Below are 26,765 nucleotides of genomic sequence, written 5' to 3'. Positions count from 1 at the left end.
TATATATATATATATAGTAGGTGGCGGCATTATGTCTATGGGTGGCGGTATATGCACCTAAAGCTGGTTTGCCAACCGCCATAAAAACGTCAAAGAAGAAGAAGAAGAAGAAGTATCAAGTTGTTTGTGTGGGCACATGGAAAAAGAGGTACAACGAACAAAATATGTGTTTTACTGGATTGTTGACAGTTTACACGTTTATGTTGTGAGGCAAAAAATATATCTAGAGCACTGACGCGATAAACATCATTTTACTGTAGTGTGTTTGAATGTGTGACCTCAAGCGCTCACTGAATAGTCTGCACCAATGTCGCATATCTACAAAACAATGCGCTTAACATGGCCACTGTTGAAACAAATCATCATTATACCAAAAACATGCTTCAGTTATTCAATAACCAGCCGCTGTGCTGTCAATACTGGCTGTAAGCTTGTAAAGAGAAGAAAGGAAAGGAAACCCAGACTACCTGCTGACTGGCATACTCTCTCCTGGGAAGAGAGATTGGCTGACAATGTGACTCCTATGTGGAGAATGAGTTATGAGGAGCAGCTCCAGTGGAAACAAGAGCAGCAGAACAACATCTTACTTGAGATGACAAAGCAACTAGCTCAGGACTCAATGCACCCTTTCTCAAATGACTTAAGTTTCCCCCTCCTTCCATAGTAACCTCACCAGTGAGTGATGGATACCACAATAAATCAACCTTCTCTGTCAACAGAGGGGTAGATGGCAATCCAAAAACTGCTGGATTTTATATCGGCAATGGAAAAACTGACAACATTGTCTGTGTCCACGGTGACCATCTCCTGAACATACCTTCAAAACACAAGATGGTTGCAAGGCACTATGAAGATTTTATTCGCCTCTCACCACTCAAACCATGCCTTTTATTTCACGATGGTGGTCACTGGAGAGAAATCACGATAAGAACAAATTCTGCCGGTCACACGATGGCCATAGTTTACTTTCATCCTCAAACCCTAACACCTGAGGAAATAGGCGTCCATAAAGCTGCTCTGGTGGAGTACTTCACACAAGGTCCCGCAGAAGTTTGTCAGCTGGATTCTCTGTACTTCCAGGAGACCACAATGACCCGTTGCAGTCATGAACAATCACCCTATCAGCTTCTTTAAGTTCCGCATTTCTGCTGATTCTTTCTTTCAGGTGAATCGGGGAGCAGCGGAAGCTTTGTACAAAACCTGATAAGGGAGGCAATGAGGAACTTTAGAGGCCTGTGCTGTAGTTCAGATTATAAGAGGAAGACGAAGATCACTGGAGAAGCCTTCACACCAACAATGGCTTGTGTTTGAGCGATAGTGGCTGTTTTTGTGAAAGTAGTTGTTTTAGAATTCATTCCGATAAATTACTTTTTATTTATGCCATTAAATGTCAATGGAAAATTGTCAATGCAGTTACTCTATATAGGCTATTTATTATAGTTAACTAAAACCATAAAATATATTTTTGCTACTTGAAATAAAAAAAAGGTAATTGAAATTATACATTAATCTGCAAAAGTCTTAGGCCATTAGTATTTTCACCACCAACAACAACAACAACAAAAATGGTTTTAAACCTGTTATTTCTATCCTTTGCTGTAGTGTGTCAGTAGGAAATACAAGTTTACATTTCCAAACATTAATTTTGCCATTAATTGTAATAATCCAGTGAGATGTTTGTATGCACAAGGAAGCTGACACTGACTTTTGCACAGTAGTGTGTATGTATATATTAGACATTTAAAAAGAATAAAATAACAAACTACTGTACTGTATATTGATATAAATGGTTACTTGCTGTTTCTTTGTAATTAATTGTGAAATTTACTAGCAATTTCTGAGTGAAAATTGTTTTTACTCTGTGTTTTTACTCAGTGCATATAGTAATAATAACTAATAATAAACAGATAATAACTTAATAGCATTTCAATGATACTAAAATAACACATTTAGTAATGCCTTATATTGTAATAGTTTGATTTTAGCAGATCCCTTACATTATCACTAGAGGGTGCTATTGCGTCATCCCTCCATTTTGTGCAGTGCTGCATAGATGTGGTGCACTGTTAGATATGTCATACTTTCATAACCAACTTGATCAGAAAAGACAGTGTATTTATGTATACTTACAGGATTTGTTAAGTATGATAAAGTTGTGAAAATAGGACAGATTCCTTAAGCATTAACCGCAAGTTCACATTTGAAAATATCAATGCAACAGAATAAACATATCTTGATGAGCACAACTATCATTTTTACCTTCATGTGTTATGCTCTTTCTGTTTAAGTCTGGACACAGATCCACCATCATGGGCTTCAGTATGACACAAAGTTATGTCTGACTGAGAAAGGCTGATGATTTGGATGAAGCAAGCTTACTACAAATCACCTACTGAACTAGGCAAAAACTGTATAGTAAGTGCACAAATTGAGCAAACATAAAGTAAATGCTTTTTGACCAGAGTCAAAAGACTGAGCCATTTTGTGTAATATGAAACAGTTACATGAGTCCAAAATACAATACCATTCAATTACTGTAATGTGCTTACATTGAAATCGGAGATTAGATCTGGCTATGGGAAATTATAGTAGCCCACAGAAAGTTCCCTGTTTGAGGAACTACAGATTTGTTGTCATTTTAGCACTTAATGATACCTATTTCCTCTTTGTAACACATGTAGCTCTTCAGAAAATAGCTTATGTTCACCAGTAGGCATATGCTGGTTTTTTAGACTGAGCTAGTAACAAAAAAAACTCTTATTCTTTTAAAATATTGAAAGGTTTGCATTTGTATTTATAGCATTGTAAGACATACAATAACCACATTCACAGATGATATTTATAAACTTGTGTGCATTCACATTAAGTCAATAGATTCTACAGATTAACATTATTTTTATGTGTCTGGTTAGTGGTTATACAAACAGTGTTTTCGCATAATAGCCCACATTGACTTGAGAAATATGTTTGGGCTAGAAGGGCAAAGACCTGCATTTTCTAATTTACTCATGGATATTAACTGTATCACACACTGAGAGTAAACAGCTGAACTGTTGGCTATCAAAGACCAGCGTACATGGCGTCCACAACATAAGCATCAGATAACCAGGCAACCAATGAAACTGGTAGGGCTAGATGGCATCCTTTCAGCCTCGCCCAATTGCATCATTTTCAACGAAATCAGAGGCTTAGACACGCAAAAAATAAAAAAAATTAAACCACTTGACTGGGGAACCTGCCTGCTAGCATCAAATCAAATTGCGATAATTCTTTATGGTTGCATCGTAAACAAGGTAACGTTAAGCGCGTTGCAGATGCGCGAATGCGGCTTTATTCCAGCTTGCCTTTATTGAGACAGAAGTCACACCCATTTTGTGCACAATTTAATGTATTCATTGCATGAGCGCTTTGTCTTTTAAAATAATGATAACTGAAATGACAGATGGCTTTTCTTTGTTGATGGTCGTGAAAATATAATCGACTCGTTCTCTTTACAGGAGTCAATAACGAGCATGAAAGAAATGGCCGAAACGACGATAACAGAGGATGTTTATGACGATGCATACGAGGAGAAACCGGGCCCGAGACCTCCAGTGCAAATCGTGTGGAGAAACGTTATATTAATGTCCCTCTTGCACCTAGGAGCTCTTTATGGTCTGACGATTCTTCCATCTGTCTCTTCCTTAACGCTAATATGGAGTGAGTATGTTACTGCTAATTCTGATTCTATGAACTGACTGACGTTTGTTTTAATCACAACCTGTTCATGTGTTTATTGCGTTTTTATTTTTATGACCTAATGTTTATGTATAAAGAGACTGGATAATGTTGTAATGTCTGCAATTACGTGTTTTGTACCTACTGTGCGTCTCAGGCCTAGATATAATATTTTAATCATGTTAATTAAGACAAATGTAGGCTATAATTTTAATAACATGTAAAGTTAATTTCACGTGTATGTTCACTGAAAGTCTATTTTGTGTCATTTTCATGTGTCAATTAGAAATACATTGGAAATCGATTCATTAGTGTGGATTTTCAAATTAAACCGGAAATCCTGCTGCTTTGTATTATATCAGTTCTGTTTTTTACATCCATTCACATGATTATGAATCAAACTATAAATCAGACATGGCATTTAACTTTCTTAGCTCAAAATAGTTTTTTTTTCCCCCCTCATGTAAATCTTTCATATTTTTTATTCTGCCTTGCAACGTTTGCTGTCAGAAGGTATATGTGTGGTGGTGGTCATGTATGTTTTAACCCCTATCGCTCATGTATAATTGGTTAAACTCAGCAACACTCTGCAGTTTCCCTTTCTTGTTTTGCAGGTATTTCCTCTTATAAGGGTGTTGATGTTCTTCTCTTACAGATTCAAAGTTGTGATTACTATTCTCATATATTATCAATTATTGTGTCATATTTTTTTTCCAAAAGCGAAAATCTCAGGCCACTTTGTCTCAGCTAAATTAGTTATGTAGACCAGTGTTTAAAGTGTCTTGTAAGCATGCGTGTGTGCATGAGTGACAACAAGACAGTCCCGTGAATAATTTGAAATCCTACCAAAAGCTATAACTGTGCTCCACTGTTGTGTACATTTTTGGCATCACATCGCCGCAAAATATTGCACCCTGGCGAACAAAGAACAATTGCTGTTGAAATAGGCTCTCCATTGTAAATTGAGCCGGGTCATAACAGTGTGCCTTTCTTCACAGTCTGTGGCCTGGTATCCCACATCCCTTGCAGCCTTGTCTGACAACACACAGCGAGACATTTTGTCCTCTCATAGAGCGAATCAAGGGCGCATACACCGTTACACACTATGTGTGTAGTTCAGACTAATTTGTTTTTAAATATTCTGTTCTGTTTTCTCTCATAATGTGACAGCGGGAGTGTGTTTCATGGTAAGCGCTTTAGGAATAACCGCCGGCGCCCATCGCCTTTGGAGCCACAGGTCCTACAAAGCCTCGTTGCCATTACGAATCTTCCTAGCGACTGCAAACTCTATGGCTTTTCAGGTAAAACATTTTTAAGTGGATGAAACAATATTTCACATTAAATAATGCAGTAAACATAATGCAGCTCAGATGGCATAGTGTTTAAAGATCTGGGCTAATAGGTTCAAACCTCACAAGAGCCAAGTGATCGCCATTGTACACTTGAACAAAGCAATTAATCCCAGGATGTCCACCTAGGATTGTCCCTGTAATAAGTGTACTGTAAGATACTTTGCAAAAAAGCATCTGCCAAATGACTACTTGCACTTGCTATATATATATATATATGTATATGTGTGTGTGTATACTGTACTGTATACAGTACTGTACAAAATGAATATTATTTTGCAGTTTCACATTCACCTTTCACTCACTTGTACTCGATGTTGAGTATGGCAGATATACTATGCAATGACAATAATGATTAATATATATCCATTTAGAATGATATCTATGAGTGGGCCAGAGACCATCGTGTCCATCACAAGTTTTCTGAGACTGATGCGGACCCACACAATGCCCACAGAGGTTTCTTCTTCGCTCACATCGGCTGGCTGCTGGTCCGCAAACACCCAGAAGTTATTGAAAAAGGACGCAAACTGGAGCTCGCTGACCTAAAAGCAGATGGGGTCGTAATGTTTCAGAGGAGGTCAGTGGGAAATGGTGATATTTCATATTCAGTTTTATAAATCTTCTCACCTACACTACCATATAAATGTTTGGGGTATGTAAGAATTTTTTTTTTTTAATTAATACTTTTATTCAGCAAGGATGCATTAAATTGATCGAAAGTGACAGAAAAAACATTCATATCGCTACAAAATATTCAAATTTTAAAATGTATGTTCTTTTAAACTTTCTATTCATCAAAGAATAAGAAAAAAATTAAGCAGCACAGCTGTTTTCAATATTTATAATAATAATAAATGTTTCTTGAGCGCCAAATCAGAATATTAGAATGATTTCTGAAGGATCGCGTGACCCTGAAGACTGGAGTAATGGCTGCTGAAAATTCAGTGTTGCCATCACAGGAATACATGACAATTAAAAAAAAAAATATTTCAATAGAAAACAGTTAATTTAAATTGTAATAATATTCAAAAATATTAGTTTTTGTTGTATCTTTTCCCTCTGTATAACAGTGGATAATAATTTATAACAGAATATAATTTAAAGGCACAATATGTAAGTTTTCGCCGCTAGAGGGTGCATATTCAAAACAAACAGAGTGGATATTTTAATAAAAAAATCTTACATATTGTGCCTTTAATCTTGCTTTATATTGGCTTTTAAAAAGTCTTCTGTTTTGATTTATATATTTGGATGAACTCAAAACTGATATTCAAAACGTTATACAATAGTGCGGAATAATTTAATGAGAATTCACTGGATGAAAACCTGCGAAGTACAAGACGGGACAAACTTTGATCCAGGTTTAGTCATTTCTTATGACCTGAAAAGGCTGTATTAGTTAACATATTCATTACACCTCTGTGACCCCGCAATTAGGAGCTGTCATCTGAACCAGGTCCCATATTTGGCACTAGGTAGTGTGGAATAATCAATATCCCTTCCCATCACTTTTAATGACATCCAATAAAAGTCCGGAGCTTTTTGATAAGAGTTTAAGAACATGTTTCATAGAATTGCTAGATCAGATAGTGGGAGAATAACTGGTTAGTCAGCATTTCACTGCATGTTGTGTTCCAGCTGAGGTTTAACAGCTGATGTTATTTCAGAAAATCTATGACGTACATAAGAACATGTCACAATCATGTAGAGCAGTGATAAAATGACTATAGAAATTGTTGTTTTTGATCTTTCATTTCTATGTCCTTAGGCATTACAAGTTATCTGTGGTGGTGATGTGCTTTCTCATCCCCACGTTTGTACCTTGGTTCTTTTGGGAAGAGAGTCTTTTGACCAGTTACTTAGTTCCTTGTCTGTTGAGATATACTGTGGTCCTTAATGCGACCTGGCTGGTCAACAGTGCAGCTCACATGTGGGGAATGAGGCCCTATGACCACAACATCAATCCCAGAGAGAACAAGTTTGTTGCCTTCAGTGCCATCGGTAAGAACAGTCTTTTCTTTTCCAGCTTAATATTAATTAATTAATTCAACTTTGTTGAAAAATATTTAAATCATCAGGATTATTGATCAATAGAAAGAAGAACAAAATTCATTTGAAATAAACATTTTATATGTACTGATTGGAAAATATATACTTCATTTAATTTCAGGTGAAGGATTTCACAACTATCATCACACATTCCCCCATGATTATGCTACAAGTGAGTTTGGCAGTCGGCTGAACGTGACCAAAGCATTTATAGATCTCATGTGCTTCTTTGGACTGGCCAAGAATTGCAGGAGGGTAACTCGTGAGACCATCATGGCCCGTGTTAAACGCTCCGGTGATGGCAGCCACAAAAGTGGTTGATTTGTTCAGTACATATCAGAAAACAAACAAACAAACAAAAAAAGTTATAAGCCAACATATACAAAAGCATTTGCAGCATTTCTTAGTGTGCAATGAAGATTGATCTATATACACTCTCATTTGAAATAAACTCTAGAGTGTGTTGGACTAATATGTGTTCTTAAGAATTCTTTCCTTTTCATGAAGTGTACTGGACTGTGGGATATTATTTTCGGAGATGGTAAAGGCCATAGTTTGGAAGGATAATTATGTCTCAGTCTGCCACAAGAGATGGTACTTCACTAGTTAAACAGCTATGTGCCTCATTACAGCCCTCTCTCATGAATAGGTTGACCCATGTTTTCTCTGGCTAAGCAGTTACTGTTCTGATTTAAAAATATCATTCCAGCAAGCTATGCAAGCTGTAAAATTAAGATGACATACTATTAATATGCTGGCACTATTTTACATTTTCTGAAATGATAAAAGCTGATTTCCATCTAAAACTGAAATAACTTTAATGACCACCAAAAGATTTATAGGTCAGTATATGTAGTCAAATATGTGACCCTGGACCACAAAACCAGTCTTAAGTCGCTTAATGTCAATGTAATTTTGACATTGTATGGGTCATCTTTTATGCCAAAAATCATTAGGATATTAATTAAAGATCATGTTCCATGAAGATATTTTGTAAATTTCCTACCGTAAATATATCAAAACTTAATTTTTGATTAGTAATATGCATTGGCAAAAACTTCATTTGGACAACGTTAAAGGCAATTTTCTCAGTATTTAGATTTTTTTGCACCCTCAGATTCCAGATTATTCAGCTTTCAGATGATGTATAAATCTCAATTTCAAAAAATTGACCCTTATGACTGGTTTTGTGGTCCAGGGTTACATATAAGACTGTGCCACAGAAAATCCATGGGAAAATTGTTCTCAATTGAGTTAAAATGCTGACTTTATGTTGAGTTTTGTTTAGAATGGATTTGTTAGTACTGACAGTATGCATGGAAATAAATTTTCTGGCATTATTGATAAAATATTTAAATTTTTATTTATTATAATTTATTTTTAGAAATGATTCTACATGCCAATGTGAAGGTCCTCAGAGCAGTGGTGCTTATAATGAGGAATTCTCTCAAGTAAAATGAGCAATTCAGTTTAATTTCTTAATGATCATTTTCCATGTTGCATAGCTCTTTATCTGGTTTCCTTGGACTCTTGTGGTCCTGTAAAAAAGTACCTGGCAAACGACCAGGTATATGGTGAACTCTTTTCTAATTACAGATATATTGAAGTATCAAAGGACTATTTCAAATATTATGAAAATGAATGAAAAATAAATATATTCTCACCAAATGCTTTATATATTTAAAACATACACCCATGTTTAAGAAGGAAACACAAATTGACACTATTTTACAGCTCAATTATTTATACAGTGTTGACCTTTGATGTCTGAGAGCCTTAATGGGCACATTTTCAAGGAATGTTGTTGGTACCATAAACCAAAATTTATATAAGTGGCAGAGTTTTGCGAATTGTACCGTGAGTTTTATGAATCAATATTAATCTTTTCTTAATTGAATAAAATGTGTGTATATCTGAAAATGTAGTCTCAGCAAGCCTTCTTTTGTAGCGTTGACCACAGTTTATATTCATAAGCGGGTGAGACCACCATGTCAGTTTTTAAAGAAAAATGAATAGCTACAATTTATTCTGAGCGATCATGCGTGAAAATGATAGCGGTGCATTAGCTTCGTGAAAAATGTTTTCACAAAATATAGTATTTTGACTGTATTTGATTAATGGTTTTATATAACCCAAAATTTAAAAAAAAAATAGATGATTTAATTATTGAAATCTGAACCTGCATTACTAAATTCCTGATTTTTAATTGGTAGTTTTGTTTATATTTCAGCTGCGAAAGAATAACATTTTTGGGGAGTAGTTAATTAAGTCTAAAGTAGGCCAAGTAATTAGTCTAAGTAAAACGGAGATTGCGCATCGTTTTAAAATAAAGAATATATTCATTTTGGAACGTTTCTTTTATATTTCTACAGTAGCCTGTAATGTACTCACATTCAAATAGACCAAACCGGGGATTTAGAAATGAATTTAGAAATCTCTTTATAGCGGCAAATTCGTTTTACTTCAGTCTCATGGAAGCCTTTCAGAGCGTAATCCAAAAACATCCCTCTGGAATCTCCCAAATAATTTTCCTAATCCTAATTTGAAAACGAGAAGATACGCGGACGTCAAAGAAGCAGAACCTAAAGGTCATGAAGGGTCAGCTAAGGACTAAACTGAGAGAAAAGGTAAAATAACACTAAAAAAAAGTGTCATGAAGTCCTGGGGGGAAAAAACTCGCAAACAATCGTATTGATTATCCTCCTTATTTATAATTATATGTAGCCTAAATCTAATTCAACTCCTCGCGCGCATGGATTCAGTTTTGCTGCTTTGAAACGGAATCAAAAATTGATGAAAACTATTTCTATTTTAATAAATGTTTAAACTATTTTCATTGAATCAAATTTATTTAAACGTAGCCTAGCCTACTGGCTAAATTGGTAAATTGAATCTAACATGCTTAATATAAGATCCTCAAAATAACATTTGTCGTTTGATCCAGCAGATAATGTCAGTAATCCCTGAGCTTTATCAGCCACTACTGTATCAAACCCTCTCATGCAGCTCTTGAAATTGAGTTTTAAGGCACAACCTTAGAGATGCCATCCTGATTTCATATTAATTCACTCCAACTGTTAGCACGCGGGGAGCTCTTCCCAGCTATTTGTCCTGGAGGAGCCCAGGGTGCCCTTTTGATCATTTCAATCTCTCTCTGGTACAATAGTTCTGATTGGCTGAACGAGTAAGAAAAGGGAAAATCTTTAATTAAGCAGATAATCTCTTGTTGGGATGAGAGGAGCTCCATTTCAGAACCCCCTTGGCTCACACATGAGACCCCCAGCCTCTGAATTCTGGATGTAGGTTATATAGAGCTCTTGCAGACTCCTCTGCTTTCCAAGGTGAAGAAAAGTCTGCCAGTCGCCTCTCTCAGGATGTTCATGCATTTGGAGGTTTATTATTACGCTTTCATCCTGATGGCTCACATGAAGTCTTGCTGCAGTTGGTGAGTTCAGCGTTTTATTCGCCTTTAAGCAGGCGATGTTGATGCTAAATTTAGCCTATTTATATCGAGCGTTTAGCCTACATTGTGTGTTTATCTCTGGATCTCTAGATTAAAAAATCGGGATGAAACAGACACTTAAATACTAATCAAAGTAAAGATGCTTTGATAACGATGCTTTGAGCCTCGTTTCATTGGTTAGAGGGAAAAAAAAACCGAAACGCTATGTTCTCATTTATAAACTTCTCATTATATATATGAAAATCGTTTTTTACCAAATAAAATCTGTATGTATGTATATATATGAATGAAAATCCAATGAAACCTTTCATTTTGAGACTGTAATTTCCATATAAACATGTACTTAAGATCAGTAACCTAGCCTATGTAATTAGATAAAATTATGTTTTATCAATGTGAAGCTTTATTTGTAATTTCATAGGGAACATATACAAGTTATGGGTCAGCTGACTTATTAGGCTGCTCTATCTTCCAGGTCAGTGAATAATTTCCTGATGACTGGCCCAAAGGTAAGCCAACATCTTTTGATCTGCTTTGCTGATCTTTATCAGGAGAGAGAAACTTCAAAAAGTCAAAATCATTTATGGATTGGGGTAGTTAATGTTTGACGGTGACCCTGTGATCACAATGCAAGCAAGTGGCAAATTAAAAGATTTGTGCATTACAGGTGCTGTATTTCTTGAAAGGGTATCTTCTGTGGATTAGGTATTACTTGCTGCTTGGGGTGGACAGGACCATATAGGTTTCACACACTTCAGCTCATTCACTATGTGAAGTTGTGAGGACTTTTTACTGAGTGGCAAGGGAAGGGGCCTTTGGTGGGTGGTCATCATTAGCAACCCAGCCGCCCATGAGAGCACTTGTGGTGCTGTCTCTTATAAACCACTTGAGACATATTAGATTGTATAAACCGCAGTTTCACAGCCACATAGACCCTTTTTGTTTACTTTTTTTGTGCATTTCTTGTGGAACCACAGGAAAAACATTTACCCCAATATTTCTAATATTTAAAACTTTAATATTAATTTTAAAATTATTTTTAGGAATAATGCTATCATTTTGAAGTTTTTTTTTTTATATATAATTTTATGAATGAATATACAGCAAACATACATTTTACACCACTTGGGAACCATAGGGAAACATTTACCCTAATATTTCTTATATTTAAAACTTTAATATTAATTCTTAAATTATTGTAATAAAAGTAATGGTGTCATTTTGGTGCTCTTTTAAAGCGTTATTTTAGTATCAGTGAGATACTTTTATTAGTTTTTATTTTCTGTTATAACTTTTGTTAAAGTTTCAGTATTTTTGTAATTTGTATTAGTCTTTGTTTTTTAATACGTCTACATAGTTTTTATTATTATTTCAGTTTTAGTTATTTTAGTACATCAAGTTAAACTATATGAAAATGAGAAATGTTTCCTTGAACTAGCTGAATTAAAAGGTTTATATATATATATATATATATATATAAACCTTTTCATTTATGTTTAATTATATTACATAAACCTTTTAATATATATTTTTATTTCAAATGACAAAATGTGTTTCTTTGGCTTTAGTTTTTTAAAAATATAATTTATTAAATGAATATACAGCAAACAATCATTAATCAGTAATATTTAATATTTAAAACTTTAATACAACTTCTAAAACTATTTTTATAGACATAATGGGGTCATTTTACAGCTTTTTAAAATTTTTAAACATCATTTAATAAATTAACATACAGGTGCATTTTTATATGAACTGTGCAGGCTGAGAATTAAAAGCATCTAATTTTATCATTAGTTTTAGTTACAGTGTGTTTTGTAAACACTTGATATTGAGTGTGTATTTCATCCCAAATCTTTTTGGTGTGGTTTGCATTGTTTCAGGCCTACTTGATCTACTCCAGCAGTGTGGCCGCAGGAGCTCAAAGTGGGATTGAAGAGTGCAAATATCAGTTTGCGTGGGACCGCTGGAACTGCCCGGAGAGGGCTCTTCAGCTCTCCACCCACAGTGGACTCAGAAGCGGTGAGAACTATGACCTCTGCTGATGCCTGTTTTATATATATATATCATGCTTTCAGGTCTCTAAAAATACACATATTTTAATAGAATAAAAGTAGAAGAGCGTGTGTTATGTATACTGTGTGTTTAGTGACTCAAAGCCCATCTGTATCAATCACAGACACAGCACTTAAAACAAACACAACAATCCTGTTTAAACCACAGAGAACCATCTCCCAATGTTGATGTGTCTGAACACTGCATTCTTGAGACAATTAAACCTGGTCTGTTAATAGGCAAATAGAAAAGCCACCAAGGGGATATTACGAACCAGAGTGAGTGAGTGAAATGGATGCCCTCTCAAGTCAAAGGGTGTGGGTCAAAGGTTTGCCTCAGACTCCTTTCATTAGGCATTCCTTAAGTGCCAAAGAGGGGGCCTGTCGCAGTCCAGTGCCGACCCCAGACCAATGTATGAGAGCAGACCAGCAGCGCTACTCCATGTTTGATGCAGGGGTAATAAGAGTCAAAAGTCATCATTACTGAGATGGATGCTAAAGATTTGAGTAAATCATCTAATGAGGAAGAAAATCAATGAGTGTTGAGTGCTTGTATTTTCATTAGCCTAGGACATTATATTTCATAGACAAGATAAATACAATTCCTTTCCACAGCATATTCATTTCAGTGTTATTTCTAATCACAGCAAACAGAGAGACAGCGTTTTTCCATGCCATCAGCTCTGCTGGAGTCATGTATACCCTCACCAGGAATTGCAGCCTCGGTGACTTTGACAACTGCGGATGTGATGACACCAGGAACGGCCAAAGAGGTGATAAACTAAATCTCAACATAGATGGAAAATCAGTCAACATCAAAGGGGTATTTTGTGTTACGCATTTCAACATACTGTAATTTTAATGTGGAAAAAGTCACTTGCTAACCTTTTCTGTGTAGTTATATTCAATTTAACAACTTTTGTTCCCATGACTTTCTAACTGTAACCCCAAAATGACCCCAAGAATGATGAGAACAACATTACAGCTAAAATAAAACATGGGTTTTAACAGAATAATTAATTAAATACATTTATATATAAACTACCATTCAAAAGTTTGGTGTCAGGAAGATTCCTTTTTGTTCACCAAGGCTGCATTTATTTAATAATAAAAAACGGCAATAACAGTAATATTGTGAAATATTATTACAATTCAAAATAGCTTTTGCATTCTTGCTGAACAAAAATATTAATTTATTTAAAAAAAAGAAAAACATTTCTCTCACTAAACTTTTGAACGGCAGTGTATAAGTATAATAACTTTTATATAAGCCTCAGATTTTTGCTTTTAAATTCTCCAATATTTGGCTCTATTTTAAGTGTGTTCTCATAATCTTGGTTTTGGCTTTTTGTAAGGAAAAGGAAAAGTGCAAATTATTTTTTGTGGCAATCAGTATTGTTCCATAAGTGCTGTTAAAATTGAACAAAAGTAGTTCTATAAAAGTATATACCACATTTAAGTATATATATATATTTATTTAGCCTAGCAAAAAACATCATTCTGTTGTCATCTCAGGTGGTCAGGGATGGCTATGGGGAGGCTGCAGCGATAATAATGGATTCGGAGAGGCCATCTCCAAGCAGTTTGTGGATGCACTGGAAACCGGACAGGACTCACGAGCTGCCATGAACCTGCACAACAACGAAGTAGGACGCAAGGTATATGAAGTCATTTGGGCTGGTCAGGGCCTAAAATTGAGGCATGTCCGTTGGCCAACAACAGCTCACGGAGTGGCTTTTGAATCATTTTTCAGTGCTTCTAATGATAGCTTACCACCCAAGAGTTTCATTCACGGCCCTATAAGCAAGGTGCCACTCGTTCTCCCAATAGAGTGTGCGCTGTACCAGAAGGGCCTATTTACAGCCTGTGAATGTCCTTTATGACGAGGCCTTAACTTGAGATTCTTGGGATCAGTGGTGCAAGCTTAATTAGACGACCTAGGGGTCCGGCACATTGCAAAGGTTCTGTATTCTGTTGCTTCCCAAATAAGTGTTTAGTTTTATTCTTGCAATAAGGATCTTACATTTATGTCGGTCTTTGTTGTACTTGAGAGAGCCACAGGGATCACAGCCATGTGGCTCAAGTGCTCTTTGTTTACCCTGTCTGTGCCCCGTCTGCAGGTTTTGTCAATTCATTGGCACCTGGAGCATCATTGTAACTGAAAAAATGTGAAAGAATTCTTTTTCACTTCCTCCTCAATGGAGTTGCCACTGGGTCTGCCTATGACAGAAAACATGTTGACAATGGCTATGCAAAATAAATACACCCCTTTCCTGCGCTGAACAATCTAGCTCGATGTGAAACCGTGATTCTTAATCTTACGCGAGGGAATGAGAAAAGAGGCGTTCCTTTTTAAAAGACAGCTGTTTGTTTCAGCCGAAGTCAGGAATTATTGTACGACCACCAAGAAAAGAGAAAACCCAGACTTGAACCTTGAACCTCTTCCTCTTAACTCACAGTTTCCTTCTGTTTGTTTAAGTGGATGTATAGGGTGCCTACTAAAGAGCGTATTGTATATTTCGACTGATGAGTTCAGTCCTAATTAGAATGTTTTGAAACATGAACATTTGCCTCTAGAATGCATGAATGAGTGTGTTCTTTAATGTGAGATCCTCTCTTCAACCAGGCAGTGAAAGGAACCATGCAGAGGACGTGCAAGTGCCATGGAGTGTCTGGCAGCTGCACCACTCAGACCTGCTGGCTGCAGTTGCCAGAGTTTCGAGAGGTGGGCAACTACCTAAAGGAGAAATATCACAGGGCCGTGAAGGTGGACCTGTTGCGAGGAGCGGGCAACAGTGCAGCCAGCCGCGGCGCGATCGCGGAGACCTTCAGCTCGATCTCACGCAAAGAGCTGGTGCACTTGGAGGATTCCCCTGACTACTGCTTGGAGAACCGCACTCTGGGCTTGCCAGGAACAGAGGGCCGCGAGTGCTTGAGGAAGGGCAAGAATCTGAGCAAATGGGAGAAGCGTAGCTGCAAGCGGCTGTGTGGAGAGTGCGGTCTGGCTGTGGAGGAACGCAGGGCCGAAACCGTGTCCAGCTGCAACTGCAAATTCCACTGGTGTTGTGCTGTAAAATGCGAGCAGTGCCGCAAAATTGTCACAAAGTACTACTGTGTGAAGAGAACCAAACAGGTCAAGACTGATAGTGCCAGCCGTAGGAGAAGCTATCGGTTGAAGAAGAAGCACTAGAGATGCCATGAAGTGTTTGTTACGGTGGTCCAGAAGTTAAGCAGATGTTTTTGTCTCAGAATACATACTGAGCTTGAGAATGAAGTGAGCTCAAAGTTCCATCTGAATGCTTTAATGAACACCTACACTCTTAAAAATAAAGGTTCTTCATTGACATCTATTGTTCCATGAAGAACCTTTAAGATCGAAGTTTCTTTCGATTTTTAAAATGTTCTTCATATTATAAAAAACAATGGTTCTTTTAATAATTGATCACTGAAAGGTTCTTTGGGGAACCAAAATGGTTCTTCTATGGCATTGCTGCAAAAACCCCCTTTTGGAACCTTTATTTTTAAGAGTGTAGATCTCCAGGTGGAGACTAGATCTTCAGAGCTGTTACTTTAAATGCATATTTGATCTGTATTATTTCACAATTACTCCTGTATACATTTGTAAGATAGCACTGAACACCACATCTAACCAATATATAGCACAATAGACTCTAAATAACCTTTTCATTCACCAACAGGGAAGTACTTTGATGGATAATTTATTGGAATTATCGTTTTTAAAGGAGTTTTGAATTCACGATCGGGCCACTTCTCCAGCTGCCATAAGAATAATTTCTTGCCTAATTTTTTCTTGTCTGCTTCTATTGGTTATAGAACTCTGACAAAAGTTTTACCCTGATACTGTATATGAACTTAAAATAAGAGGAAGCACTTTGTATATTGTTAATTTATTGCACAGATACTATAGTGCTGTTTTTCCATGATAGTTTCTTTCTATGTGTTTTTTTTTTCAATTACGTAATTCAAGATAAATAATAGCATCTTCTTTTTAAGTTTTCATTCATTTAGATTAGCTGAATGCATCTGAATTACCTGAGCCACTTGTTGTTTTGTGTAGTAAAACATCCTCTGCTAATTTCTTGTGCTCTGAAAAATAAATGTGCTTCACAAGTGTTAAAAAAAATGAAAGACCATATCATAAATCCCACACATTGTAAAATCAAATTATTTACCGTAGACTGCTGGTCAGACCTAATGATTTATTTTTCTTTGGTATATATAGCTTTCTGTATTCTTCAGCTTGATGTCTCATAACCCTGGGGCAGAGAGACAACAAGAGAGAGAGCATTTAATTATAGTCTTCCTTCCTTCACGCCTCTCTCAATTTCTTCTTCACAAATGCCTCCTTTTCTGTCTTAGTAATCCTCAAAGCACTCCCAATGCTTTGCGCTTGGATGTTTCTTTACTGTTTAAGACTAGTTTAATTAACTTTGTTGAGACAGAGGGAAAACATGAACCAAGTCGCCCCACAAATCATCTAGCATCTAATTTTGTATGCTAATCTCCTTTTTCATGCCGCCATCTCGGGAGAAAAAAAAAATTGTTGGGAAAACTTCATGTAGCCTGTGTTGGGCTTCCTGTGGATGTTTTATTCCAGGCCCACCTATTTGGCTCTTTTCAGTCTTCTAGGGCCTTCCTTTGCTCGATTTAACAATGAATGGCGAGCTAATCAGCTCCCTCGGAAATGCACTGCTGCTGAAGACGCTAATCCCCTTCTCTTCCTCCTTCAATGGGCTGTCGCCTTCAAAAGGACTTTGGGAAAAGGCTTTGCATGGATTCACACTGTTTGCTGAATAGAAGTTAGTTCAAGTATTGTACCCAAACAAGTAGGGTTTATAAACAAATACTTGCCAGCTACCGTCCCATCAGCGAAAGTGCCAGCCCTACAGTAAAACACTGTGGCCCTTTAAAAGTTGACTAAAAAAACCTAATTAAAACTTTATTTATTGGTGATAGCTTGTTCTGCTGTGCTTCTGTGGTTTCAATGACACACCTCATTTGACATCTTACTTATGAAATCAAGATCAAAATAAAAACTCCCCTTGACACTTGCTAATTATGTGGAGATGAAGTTAATTCCTCCTATTTTTTTCCCAAAACAACCGCAATACACAACCTTTAGATTTCTAGGTTAGCCACTGAAGGCAACTGACTGTTACAGATATATTAAATTGAAATGTGTATTTTGATATTCACATTCAAATTTCACTTTTTTCTTTACATGAATTCAGTCAGCATAAAATAACTAAATAAAAAAATTTAAAAAAAAACACTGGAAAATGTCCTATATACAATGCAAGTATTATACAGAAAGCATAGAGATGAAACTGCATGCATATCATGAAATCAGCTGTTTATCTTGCCTACTTATATTAAATACAAAACAGGAGTTAATAAATCTCAAAAATACCCAAACTAAGTGTTCAGTCGGCCCCAAACACATGGTTGAAAAATCAAACCCCGGTTGATTCAACCTTAAGCCCTACTGCTAAACTTCCGGGTTTTTTTATGGGTTCACATGAAAGCAGGGTCACGACTGGAAGGCTGGCCTTGCCATGGATGATTTGCAGTGGGGCATGAGTTTAAGGTGGCTGAGAGTGAGGTGACACACTGGAAGAGAACAAGATTAGACTTTGTCATGTTTGGCATGTCTCATGTCAGCTATGCTGTCTGATGTATGGGAATTAATAGCAGAGAACATTATTTTATATCGAAATGTGTGTGTTCTTAAGCTTTTCAAAATTATATATATATATATTTAATTGGAATACAATATGTTATGCTTTATTGTTTTCTTTGCTTAATTTATAGCTTATACAATGTTGCACATTTTTTTGTGGAGATATGTTTAGCAGAGTGACTGATGGCCATATGCTCTCACAGCACACTTAAATGATGAAACAATCCACAGAAATTGGGAAAATTACATTTAATGGCTCTGAGAAACCTTGACTAATGGGATTTATGACTTAAGTCATCTGGGGGAAGAACACCAAGAGGTGGCTAAGGTCAGCATGGGTGTTAGTGTAGCGGCGGGTGGGAAAAGACTATTTGTCTTCTCCCTTTGACATTCCCGTTTTGTACACCAGTTGGTTCACATGACTTTCAGATTAAAATATACAGTCCAAAACATAGCTAAAATATTTAAAACATTATGCAGTACATCATTCTTCATGGCTAGTCATTTGATACCTACTCCTAAAATTGACAGCATTTTTTTTTTTTACATTAACAGCTGCTTTTTGAGAAATATTTGAGTTTGGCACAATATAGTGGAGATCAAAATTAGGGAAAACCTGCAATTTCCTAAATTTCAAGGTCACTGCTTAGTCCTATTTGAAGTTAACAGGAGTAGAAGGGCAGTTTTTTAAGCATATTTCATAAATTAATTGTATTCTGGAGCACAGTATAAAATCTGAATGAGATATTTGAAAAAGAACTCTGATTAAAATTAGAGAACACTTACAGATACCTCCAAGTTATTGGTGTTAATCTGGCACCTGGTGATAATTTCCTTAATTATATGACAAGCCCTATTTAACTAGCAGCATTCCTCTAATTTTCACTGAGATTGCAAGATGGCGGGCCGCTTTAAGGTGATTGAAACCCTGCGACAGGAAGTTGTCCAGATGAAGGCACTTGCAGCCATTGCAAGAAAAGATTTCTTGAATATTGCAGCTTTACAATGACATTAATTCATTCAAGTCCCCCCAAAAGGCTGGTCATCCATCCATGTAAGACAAATGCAGGAGAAGACAGGATAATGCGGAGACTCTCAATGGGGAATCGGTTCAACACCACAGCTGGAATTGCTTACCTGTTCAGTCTTGAACAGGGTATAGGATATGTCTCGGCATGTTTAATAGAAGTTGGATCGGAAGCGCATTCTGCAGTGACCAAACTTCTCATCAGCAGAAAGAATCAAAAGCCTAATCTTACCTTTGCTGAGGAGCATGTTGTGTGGACAGAGGAGAACATGGTCCAAAGTTCACTCTAATGATGAGAGCAAGTTTAATTTATTTGGGTCCGTTGGGAAACATTTTGTTTGGCGCCAAACTGGGAAAAGACTGAAGCCCAAGTAAAGAAGTCAGTAAAAGGTGCAGGAGGAAGTGTCATGATTTGAGGGATGTTTTGTGCTGCAGGAGTTGGGTCTCTTATGGGTTACATGGAAGGGTGAATGCAAATATTTATCAGAACCTCCTTTAACAACATGCGGTACCTTCCCTGCAAGCATCTCCCAATCAGCCTGTGATTTTCATGCAAGACAATACTCCTGTCACACTGCAGAATGGGTAAAGCAGTTCCTTGAAGCTGAGAACGCTGAAATAATGAAATGGCCCAGAGTCCTGATCTAAACCCAACTGAAAATCTCTGGAAAATCCTTGGCGACAAAGTTATGGCTAAGAAACCCACTAAAGTTACCAAACTGTGGAAGAAGAGTGGACCAAGATCACACCAGAGCAGTATGAGAAACTAGTGACGTCCTGTGGCAGCAGATGTGCAAAAGTCACTGAAAGCAGGGGCCTTTAAAATTACTACTAATTTCTGACAGCCATAACCCTCCAAAATTTTAGTTGTATTCTTCTTTCGTGCAACAGTGGTTACTGTTCTCTAATTTTGATCAGTGTTTTCCACAAAATAAAGGTTTTTGTTGAAATGCCTTGGTTCTTTTTGTCAAACATGTTAGAATAACAGTGATATACCTACAGCTAATATTCCTTCAACTTTTGAGTATGAAGATTAACAATATTTATAGATTGTTCTCTAATTTTTATCTCCACTGTAGTTCCATCTGCTGGTGAACTGATTATTGCCACTGACAAGATTACTAGTTCATCACTGTGAGTGATATCAAGCTTGAGCTGCACGGTAGTCCTAAAACCCAGAAGAGAATTAGCATTTTAGAGCCAGAGGCATATATATATATATATATTCTTTTTACTTTATAAAGTAATTTATAAAGAGCAAAATAGGATCTATGGTTAACATTAATTATACTTAAAAAACTATTACACCTCAAAAGGAAAATACATCCGTCGTGTCTTATATTCAGACTAGGCAAAACAAAAATTAAGCATGATGTTATACACAGCTTGATTGAGTTTTGGCGCCCTCCGGAGGTTACCTGTATATTTTACAAGAAAAGCGTCTGTGAAGGCTCAAGGGAAAAGTGAAAGAAAAAATAGATTTAAGTTAACACAGTTTGAAAAGGTTACTTTGTGTCACTTTAACACAGCATACAAACGACCCTTCTGTCACAAGAAGAAGCAGTGACAGGTGATTTGGTTACAGATACTCTTAAAGGCACAGTTCATCTAATTATGAAAATTATGTCATCATTGATGACATGCAAAACACTAATACATTTTCCAAAATATTTGTGTTCAACGGAAAATATATAACGAATCATGGATTATGTGTTTTTCAAAATAATTTTTGTAAAGCATCCAGTCTTCATCACATTACCTGGATTCAAAGTTTTGGGGTTTATTTACAATAGTGCTAGCATATTTGGGCCTGCTGGTGTTTCTGAAGGTTCCCAATAATCCAGGTGATAATATGTTCTAGAGTAGTATTTTCACTTAGATGTATTTCTATGTAGCTTAATAAGAAAGCGTTTCTCTTCATTGCATAGTGAGATAATAAAAACACATTCGGGTAACTAGAATGAATCTACTTGAATATTCTTAGTCCTTTATGGCCGACCACGAATAGCAGTCAGTTGTCCAATATCCCCATCTACTGTTCAATCCGCACTCTGGCTTTTTCTGGGGACTATGGTATTTTCTGATTTTCTGAAGTGTTTTAATATTATAATTTGCATATGAAATGAAACAAGAATTTCGAACCTGTTCAGATTTCTGTTTTGGAAATGTATGAAAATTAGTGTAGGCTTACATTTAATTAGATGGTGCTCATTTGCATATTCGAACACATTTCAGAAAACTTGTAATACAAAACTATTGTCTTAATGTACTGTGATAAATCAAATGAGGAAGTATTATTAGTTGTTTTTTTACCCAATCACCTGTGTTGTCTTACCTACTTGATGACCGTTGTTCATAGTTTTCTGCATAACTGTCAGCTGTGCTCGTGTCTTCCGTTTCACGTCCGATTCCTGATTAACCTATTGGCTTTATTTTTCGAAATATTTTGAAGATTGACATATTTGTAATAGTTTCCTTGTTGCTCACCCACTAATTCATTCATAAACACCAGCGTCCAAAGGTTTAAATACTTTTATTTTGAAAAAAAAAAAAAAACCCACTTCCGGTGGGTGTTAAGAAAGCGTCGCCAGTGTGTCTGTTTTCATGCTGCTAGTATGACTGCGCGGGTCGCTCCACTCGGCTGTTCGCGTTTCTGCGGCGTGTGTGAAAGGACGGGAGCGGTTCTCGCGCTCGCTGCTCCTTTCTCTGCTTAACAGCTGTGCCATAACGTTACACCCTCGTGCAACTTTATTGTGAAGTAACAGCAGTCCACTGGCGCACTTAGAGGACATGGCAGCCGCGACCGTGGCTGAGGCGGACCCAGCAGAGACCGATGGAGCTGCCGCCGCCTCCGCCGCCGCCTTTACGGATCTACGCGACACAGGCTGGAATGAATCGCAGCTTCGACAATATACTTTTCCAACCCGACAGATACCGCGACTATCCCATACAGATCCGCGAGCCGAGGTCCTCATCAATAACGAGGTATGTTTGCAGATTTATCCTGCATCTTATTAGAGTGCGACAGATGGGGTAACGTTAGTGGAGTTTCGTTCGGATGGGTGCAAGGTGCACAAAAATGAAATGATGATTTAACCAAACTCAAACAGCAGGCTATTAAACGCCTTTTGTCTAATAAAGAATCCTAGATCGTGCTGGGTTTATTGCTGAAACTCCTTAATGTGTTTGATCGGAGATCCTTTAAGTACGTCAGATCCCGATAAGCAGACAAATCTGATCAATTATAAGATGGTTAAAAAATAAGTTTATTCCTTAGTTACAACATAGATCGTTTTGTAACTGTCATGTTAAGTTATGTTTTAAATGTAGAAAATTAGTAAACGGGTCGGTATGTATAATTTCTGCATAAAGTGAAAAGTTTACGGTACATTATCTCCGTAAGAAAGCGTAACGTTAAATGTAAATAGTGCATTTTCTAAAACAGTTTGCTAGCGTTTTAACTAGATGTTATAATATTATTTATAGCATTTATTTCTATGATTTAATGATAGATCAGAAGTATAAACATTTACAGTGTTTTTACACGGCCTAGGGAGGGGTTCCTGAACCAAACAGAAAGGAAAAGTATTAAAGAAAAAAAGTAGAAAAAATATCTCATATAAATGAAAGTATAATCAAAGTCTTAATCTGTACACAAAAACTACTGTGGTAGTGGGTTATAATGAGATCAGTCAAAGCACGTTGTTCATGTTGTGTTGACTGCTGTCTCGTGTAAACAGTGATAGTGAACAATTTTAGCTGTTTACGAGACCGTACGTTTGAATTCTTTTAGAATTAATTAATAAAGTATAATTTTATTTTTAAGAATGTAATATACATATGACATTTTTATAATTTATAATATGTATTTATTATTTAAATTTATTTATTTATTTATTTATTATATAAATATGAGATCAGGAACACTTCTGAATCATAGTCCAATACTAAGTTATTTAATAATTATAATTTATAAAGCTCTGTGGCGCAGCATGGTGGTTTGTTCCTGTAAGTGTAGCTGCAGCGGAGCGCGAGAGCGTGGACTGTTCAATGCGCGTGCTGGAACAGTCTACGTTCTTCTGGTCACGTAGCACTTGTCACTTTTGTTTTTTTCATGCTGCAGCATCAGGATAATTCTGTGTCAAATAAACTGCGAGCCTTGGCGGGGTCGCTGCGGCTGTATTTTTGCAGTTCGGTTTAAACTAGTATTTAAGCTGTAGTCTAAATATTTGCGTTTGAATGCAACCATGAGTGTGGTAGTGTGTTTTGTGCTACAGGAAACACACAGCAAAGTTAAAGGTGATTGTGCTTACAGAATGATGAAGAGAAACTACTTGAATGACTCACCCAAAATAGCACTTCATTAATCTGTTGTTGTTAAAACAATTATGTGTGACTATGATTAATCTTCTAAATAGTAAATTTTTTGATGCTTTTTTTTCTTTTGTAGGAGCCTGTTGTATTAACAGACACCAGTTTAGTATATCCAGCTCTAAAATGGGACTTACCCTACTTGCAAGAGAACATTGGAAATGGGGACTTCTCTGTTTACTTTACGGTACATTATCTCCGTAAGAGAGCGTAACGTTAAATGTAAATAGTGCATTTTCTAAAACAGTTTGCTAGCGTTTTAACTAGATGTTATAATATTATTTATAGCATTTATTTCTATGATTTAATGATAGATCAGAAGTATAAACATTTACAGTGTTTTTACACGGCCTAGGGAGGGGTTCCTGAACCAAACAGAAAGGAAAAGTATTAAAGAAAAAAAGTAGAAAAAATATCTCATATAAATGAAAGTATAATCAAAGTCTTAATCTGTACACAAAAACTACTGTGGTAGTGGGTTATAATGAGATCAGTCAAAGCACGTTGTTCATGTTGTGTTGACTGCTGTCTCGTGTAAACAGTGATAGTGAACAATTTTAGCTGTTTACGAGACCGTACGTTTGAATTCTTTTAGAATTAATTAATAAAGTATAATTTTATTTTTAAGAATGTAATATACATATGACATTTTTATAATTTATAATATGTATTTATTATTTAAATTTATTTATTTATTTATTTATTATATAAATATGAGATCAGGAACACTTCTGAATCATAGTCCAATACTAAGTTATTTAATAATTATAATTTATAAAGCTCTGTGGCGCAGCATGGTGGTTTGTTCCTGTAAGTGTAGCTGCAGCGGAGCGCGAGAGCGTGGACTGTTCAATGCGCGTGCTGGAACAGTCTACGTTCTTCTGGTCACGTAGCACTTGTCACTTTTGTTTTTTTCATGCTGCAGCATCAGGATAATTCTGTGTCAAATAAACTGCGAGCCTTGGCGGGGTCGCTGCGGCTGTATTTTTGCAGTTCGGTTTAAACTAGTATTTAAGCTGTAGTCTAAATATTTGCGTTTGAATGCAACCATGAGTGTGGTAGTGTGTTTTGTGCTACAGGAAACACACAGCAAAGTTAAAGGTGATTGTGCTTACAGAATGATGAAGAGAAACTACTTGAATGACTCACCCAAAATAGCACTTCATTAATCTGTTGTTGTTAAAACAATTATGTGTGACTATGATTAATCTTCTAAATAGTAAATTTTTTGATGCTTTTTTTTCTTTTGTAGGAGCCTGTTGTATTAACAGACACCAGTTTAGTATATCCAGCTCTAAAATGGGACTTACCCTACTTGCAAGAGAACATTGGAAATGGGGACTTCTCTGTTTACATAGCAGAAAATCACAAATTCTTGTATTATGACGAGAAGAAGATGGCAAACTTTCAGGACTTTGTGCCCAAATCTTGTCGAATAGAGATGAAATTTTCTGAGTTTGTGGACAAGATGCATCAAACAGAGAAACAAGGTGGAAAAGAAAGGTGATTTTTGTTTTTTGTTTTTTTTGTAAAAAAAAAAAAAAAAGGCACATTGATTTGTAACTGTTTGCCATAAAAGACGGTTGCTCTGTCTTTTTTATTTTCACAGTTAAAACATCCTTTCTGAATCAAAAGTGTACATTTGTTTACAGTGTATGTTTAAAATTTACCTTGACTATAAAGTTTTGAGCTGTTTATTTTGACATGAACAGTACATGTGCAATAGGGGTTATGTGCAACAGACTTCCGTATTCTGTTAACCGGTTCTCGTCGCTTCCGGTTCAAGCGTTTTGCATATGCTTAGTTAAATATGAAGCAGTTTTACTCAAGATGCCTTCAAAGTAGATACCAATGATGATCATAACCAATGTCCATCACATATGCGGACTGATATCTAAAAGTTTTTTTTATTTTTATTCTTTTCACATTTAGATATAAAAATTGAATAAAACGTCAACAATAAAAACAGCTAGCTAGTTTAACTGATTATCTTAAAAGTCCATAGATATCGCTATTATTTAATACGGCTGTTAACACGTTCTCCGACAAGCGGAAGCAATGAGACCTGTTTTCCGGGTTTGGTCAGGTGATATTCGACATATACCCTATTGAAAATTGTTGAGATGCGTGAAATGCAATCCAGGAAATAAAACCGCTCCGGTGTACGACTAATCAATTAATTCTGCCAGCTTGTGTCCAGGTCACATCTCTGACCTTTTGATACTCTGCTTTGGTGGCATTATTGCTATATCATTTACAATCATCTTTTTTTCTGGTTCCAGACCTTCAATTGTTTACCTTTATTAATAAATATTAAGCAAATTCAGATAGATATTTACTTAATAATATTCAAAAATTCTGAGAGGTAGAATTGCATTTTGAAGTTACTTGATTTCATTTTTGACATTTTACCTTGTGAAATGACATTGCTGTTTAATTTGTAGAGTGTACTTGCAACAAACTCTGAATGATACAGTTGGCCAAAAAATAGTGGTGGATTTCCTTGGATTCAATTGGAACTGGATTAACAAACAGCAAGCTAAACGAAACTGGGGACCACTGACCTCAAATTTGCTGCTCATAGGCATGGAAGGTACAGTTTCAGTGCAACTTATTCTCTATCTAATTTATTGGCATTATTAGTTAAAATATAATGATTGGTGTTTCCCTCTTGAAAATTGTCAAACATATTCTTTTGGACTGTCCCGGTTTTAATGCAAGTGGAAAGCTCTTTTATGAAGTTAGTTCACTTAAGGACTTATTCAGTAAGATTTTGCCTGAAAAGGTTTTAGAATTTTTATCATATGTTAAAGGGGTCATATGATGTTGCTAAAAAGAACATTATGTTGTGTATTTGGTGTAATGCAATGAGTTTATTCTGGTTAAGGTAAAAAAAAAAACATTATTTTCCACATAATGTACATTATTGTTGCTCCTCTATGCCCCGCCTTTCTGAAACGCGTCGATTTTTACAAAGCTCATCGGTCTGAAAAGCGAGGTGTGCTCTGATTGGCCAGCTATCCAGTGCGTT

General features: G+C 36.3%; 3 protein-coding genes and 1 long non-coding RNA gene across 6 annotated transcripts in view; 3 read left to right on the top strand and 1 right to left on the bottom strand.

The window, feature by feature from the left end:
- The first annotated feature begins 46 nt into the window (after positions 1 to 46).
- On the top strand, positions 47 to 8,035 carry LOC107716350 (acyl-CoA desaturase-like). 3 transcript variants are annotated; one of them, XM_016522762.1, is made up of 7 exons: positions 47 to 148; positions 2,289 to 2,415; positions 3,498 to 3,699; positions 4,888 to 5,018; positions 5,441 to 5,646; positions 6,838 to 7,070; positions 7,240 to 8,035. In XM_016522762.1, exons 2-7 carry the CDS (start codon positions 2,356 to 2,358, stop codon positions 7,437 to 7,439), a joined length of 1,032 nt encoding a protein of 343 aa, XP_016378248.1. In that variant the 5' UTR covers positions 47 to 148; positions 2,289 to 2,355; the 3' UTR covers positions 7,440 to 8,035. The 3 variants fall into 3 exon arrangements, with proteins under 3 accessions (XP_016378248.1, XP_016378249.1, XP_016378247.1); XM_016522763.1 differs by lacking the exon at positions 2,289 to 2,415 and having other exon boundaries at positions 7,240 to 8,034; XM_016522761.1 differs by lacking the exons at positions 47 to 148; positions 2,289 to 2,415 and adding an exon at positions 2,987 to 3,293 and having other exon boundaries at positions 7,240 to 8,034.
- Positions 8,036 to 10,492: 2,457 nt separating this feature from the next.
- LOC107716351 (protein Wnt-8b-like) lies at positions 10,493 to 15,825 on the top strand. The gene is made up of 6 exons (XM_016522764.1): positions 10,493 to 10,563; positions 11,057 to 11,090; positions 12,465 to 12,603; positions 13,283 to 13,408; positions 14,151 to 14,293; positions 15,262 to 15,825. Exons 1-6 carry the CDS (start codon positions 10,493 to 10,495, stop codon positions 15,823 to 15,825), a joined length of 1,077 nt encoding a protein of 358 aa, XP_016378250.1.
- A 1,165-nt stretch (positions 15,826 to 16,990) lies between these two features.
- The window catches only part of LOC107716348 (uncharacterized), a 15,063-nt gene continuing 5,288 nt past the window's right edge, over positions 16,991 to 26,765 (bottom strand). Inside the window, exons 2-3 of the long non-coding RNA XR_001637195.1 lie at positions 25,041 to 25,048; positions 16,991 to 17,001 (exon numbers count right to left, since the gene is read on the bottom strand). This is a non-coding gene — a long non-coding RNA (uncharacterized LOC107716348). The remainder of the gene's footprint in view (positions 17,002 to 25,040; positions 25,049 to 26,765) is intronic.
- Positions 21,919 to 26,765, top strand: part of LOC107716346 (hypoxia-inducible factor 1-alpha inhibitor-like) — a 16,204-nt gene continuing 11,357 nt past the window's right edge. The window contains exons 1-3 of the mRNA XM_016522757.1: positions 21,919 to 22,348; positions 24,987 to 25,237; positions 26,179 to 26,327. Coding sequence (XP_016378243.1) covers positions 22,154 to 22,348; positions 24,987 to 25,237; positions 26,179 to 26,327 — 595 coding nt within the window. The 5' untranslated portion in view covers positions 21,919 to 22,153. The remainder of the gene's footprint in view (positions 22,349 to 24,986; positions 25,238 to 26,178; positions 26,328 to 26,765) is intronic.

The sequence above is a fragment of the Sinocyclocheilus rhinocerous genome, unplaced genomic scaffold (assembly GCF_001515625.1).
Source record: "Sinocyclocheilus rhinocerous isolate Xijiao unplaced genomic scaffold, SAMN03320098_v1.1 scaffold869, whole genome shotgun sequence".
Taxonomy (NCBI): domain Eukaryota; kingdom Metazoa; phylum Chordata; class Actinopteri; order Cypriniformes; family Cyprinidae; genus Sinocyclocheilus; species Sinocyclocheilus rhinocerous.
Note: the sequence above shows the minus strand (reverse complement) of the source record. Positions and strands in the feature narration are given on the sequence as shown.

What these genes read in the sequence shown, in the direction of transcription:
- LOC107716350 (XM_016522761.1), top strand. Translation starts at nt 3,117, where the DNA reads ATGAAACTGGTAGGGCTAGATGGCATCCTTTCAGCCTCGCCCAATTGC. An exon ending in ATGGTTGCATCGTAAACAAG is followed by an intron (nt 3,294 to 3,497) that starts GTAACGTTAAGC and finishes TTCTCTTTACAG; the next exon opens with GAGTCAATAACGAGCATGAA. An exon ending in TTCCTTAACGCTAATATGGA is followed by an intron (nt 3,700 to 4,887) that starts GTGAGTATGTTA and finishes ATAATGTGACAG; the next exon opens with CGGGAGTGTGTTTCATGGTA.
- LOC107716351 (XM_016522764.1), top strand. Translation starts at nt 10,493, where the DNA reads ATGTTCATGCATTTGGAGGTTTATTATTACGCTTTCATCCTGATGGCT. An exon ending in ATGAAGTCTTGCTGCAGTTG is followed by an intron (nt 10,564 to 11,056) that starts GTGAGTTCAGCG and finishes TCTATCTTCCAG; the next exon opens with GTCAGTGAATAATTTCCTGA. An exon ending in CCACAGTGGACTCAGAAGCG is followed by an intron (nt 12,604 to 13,282) that starts GTGAGAACTATG and finishes TTCTAATCACAG; the next exon opens with CAAACAGAGAGACAGCGTTT.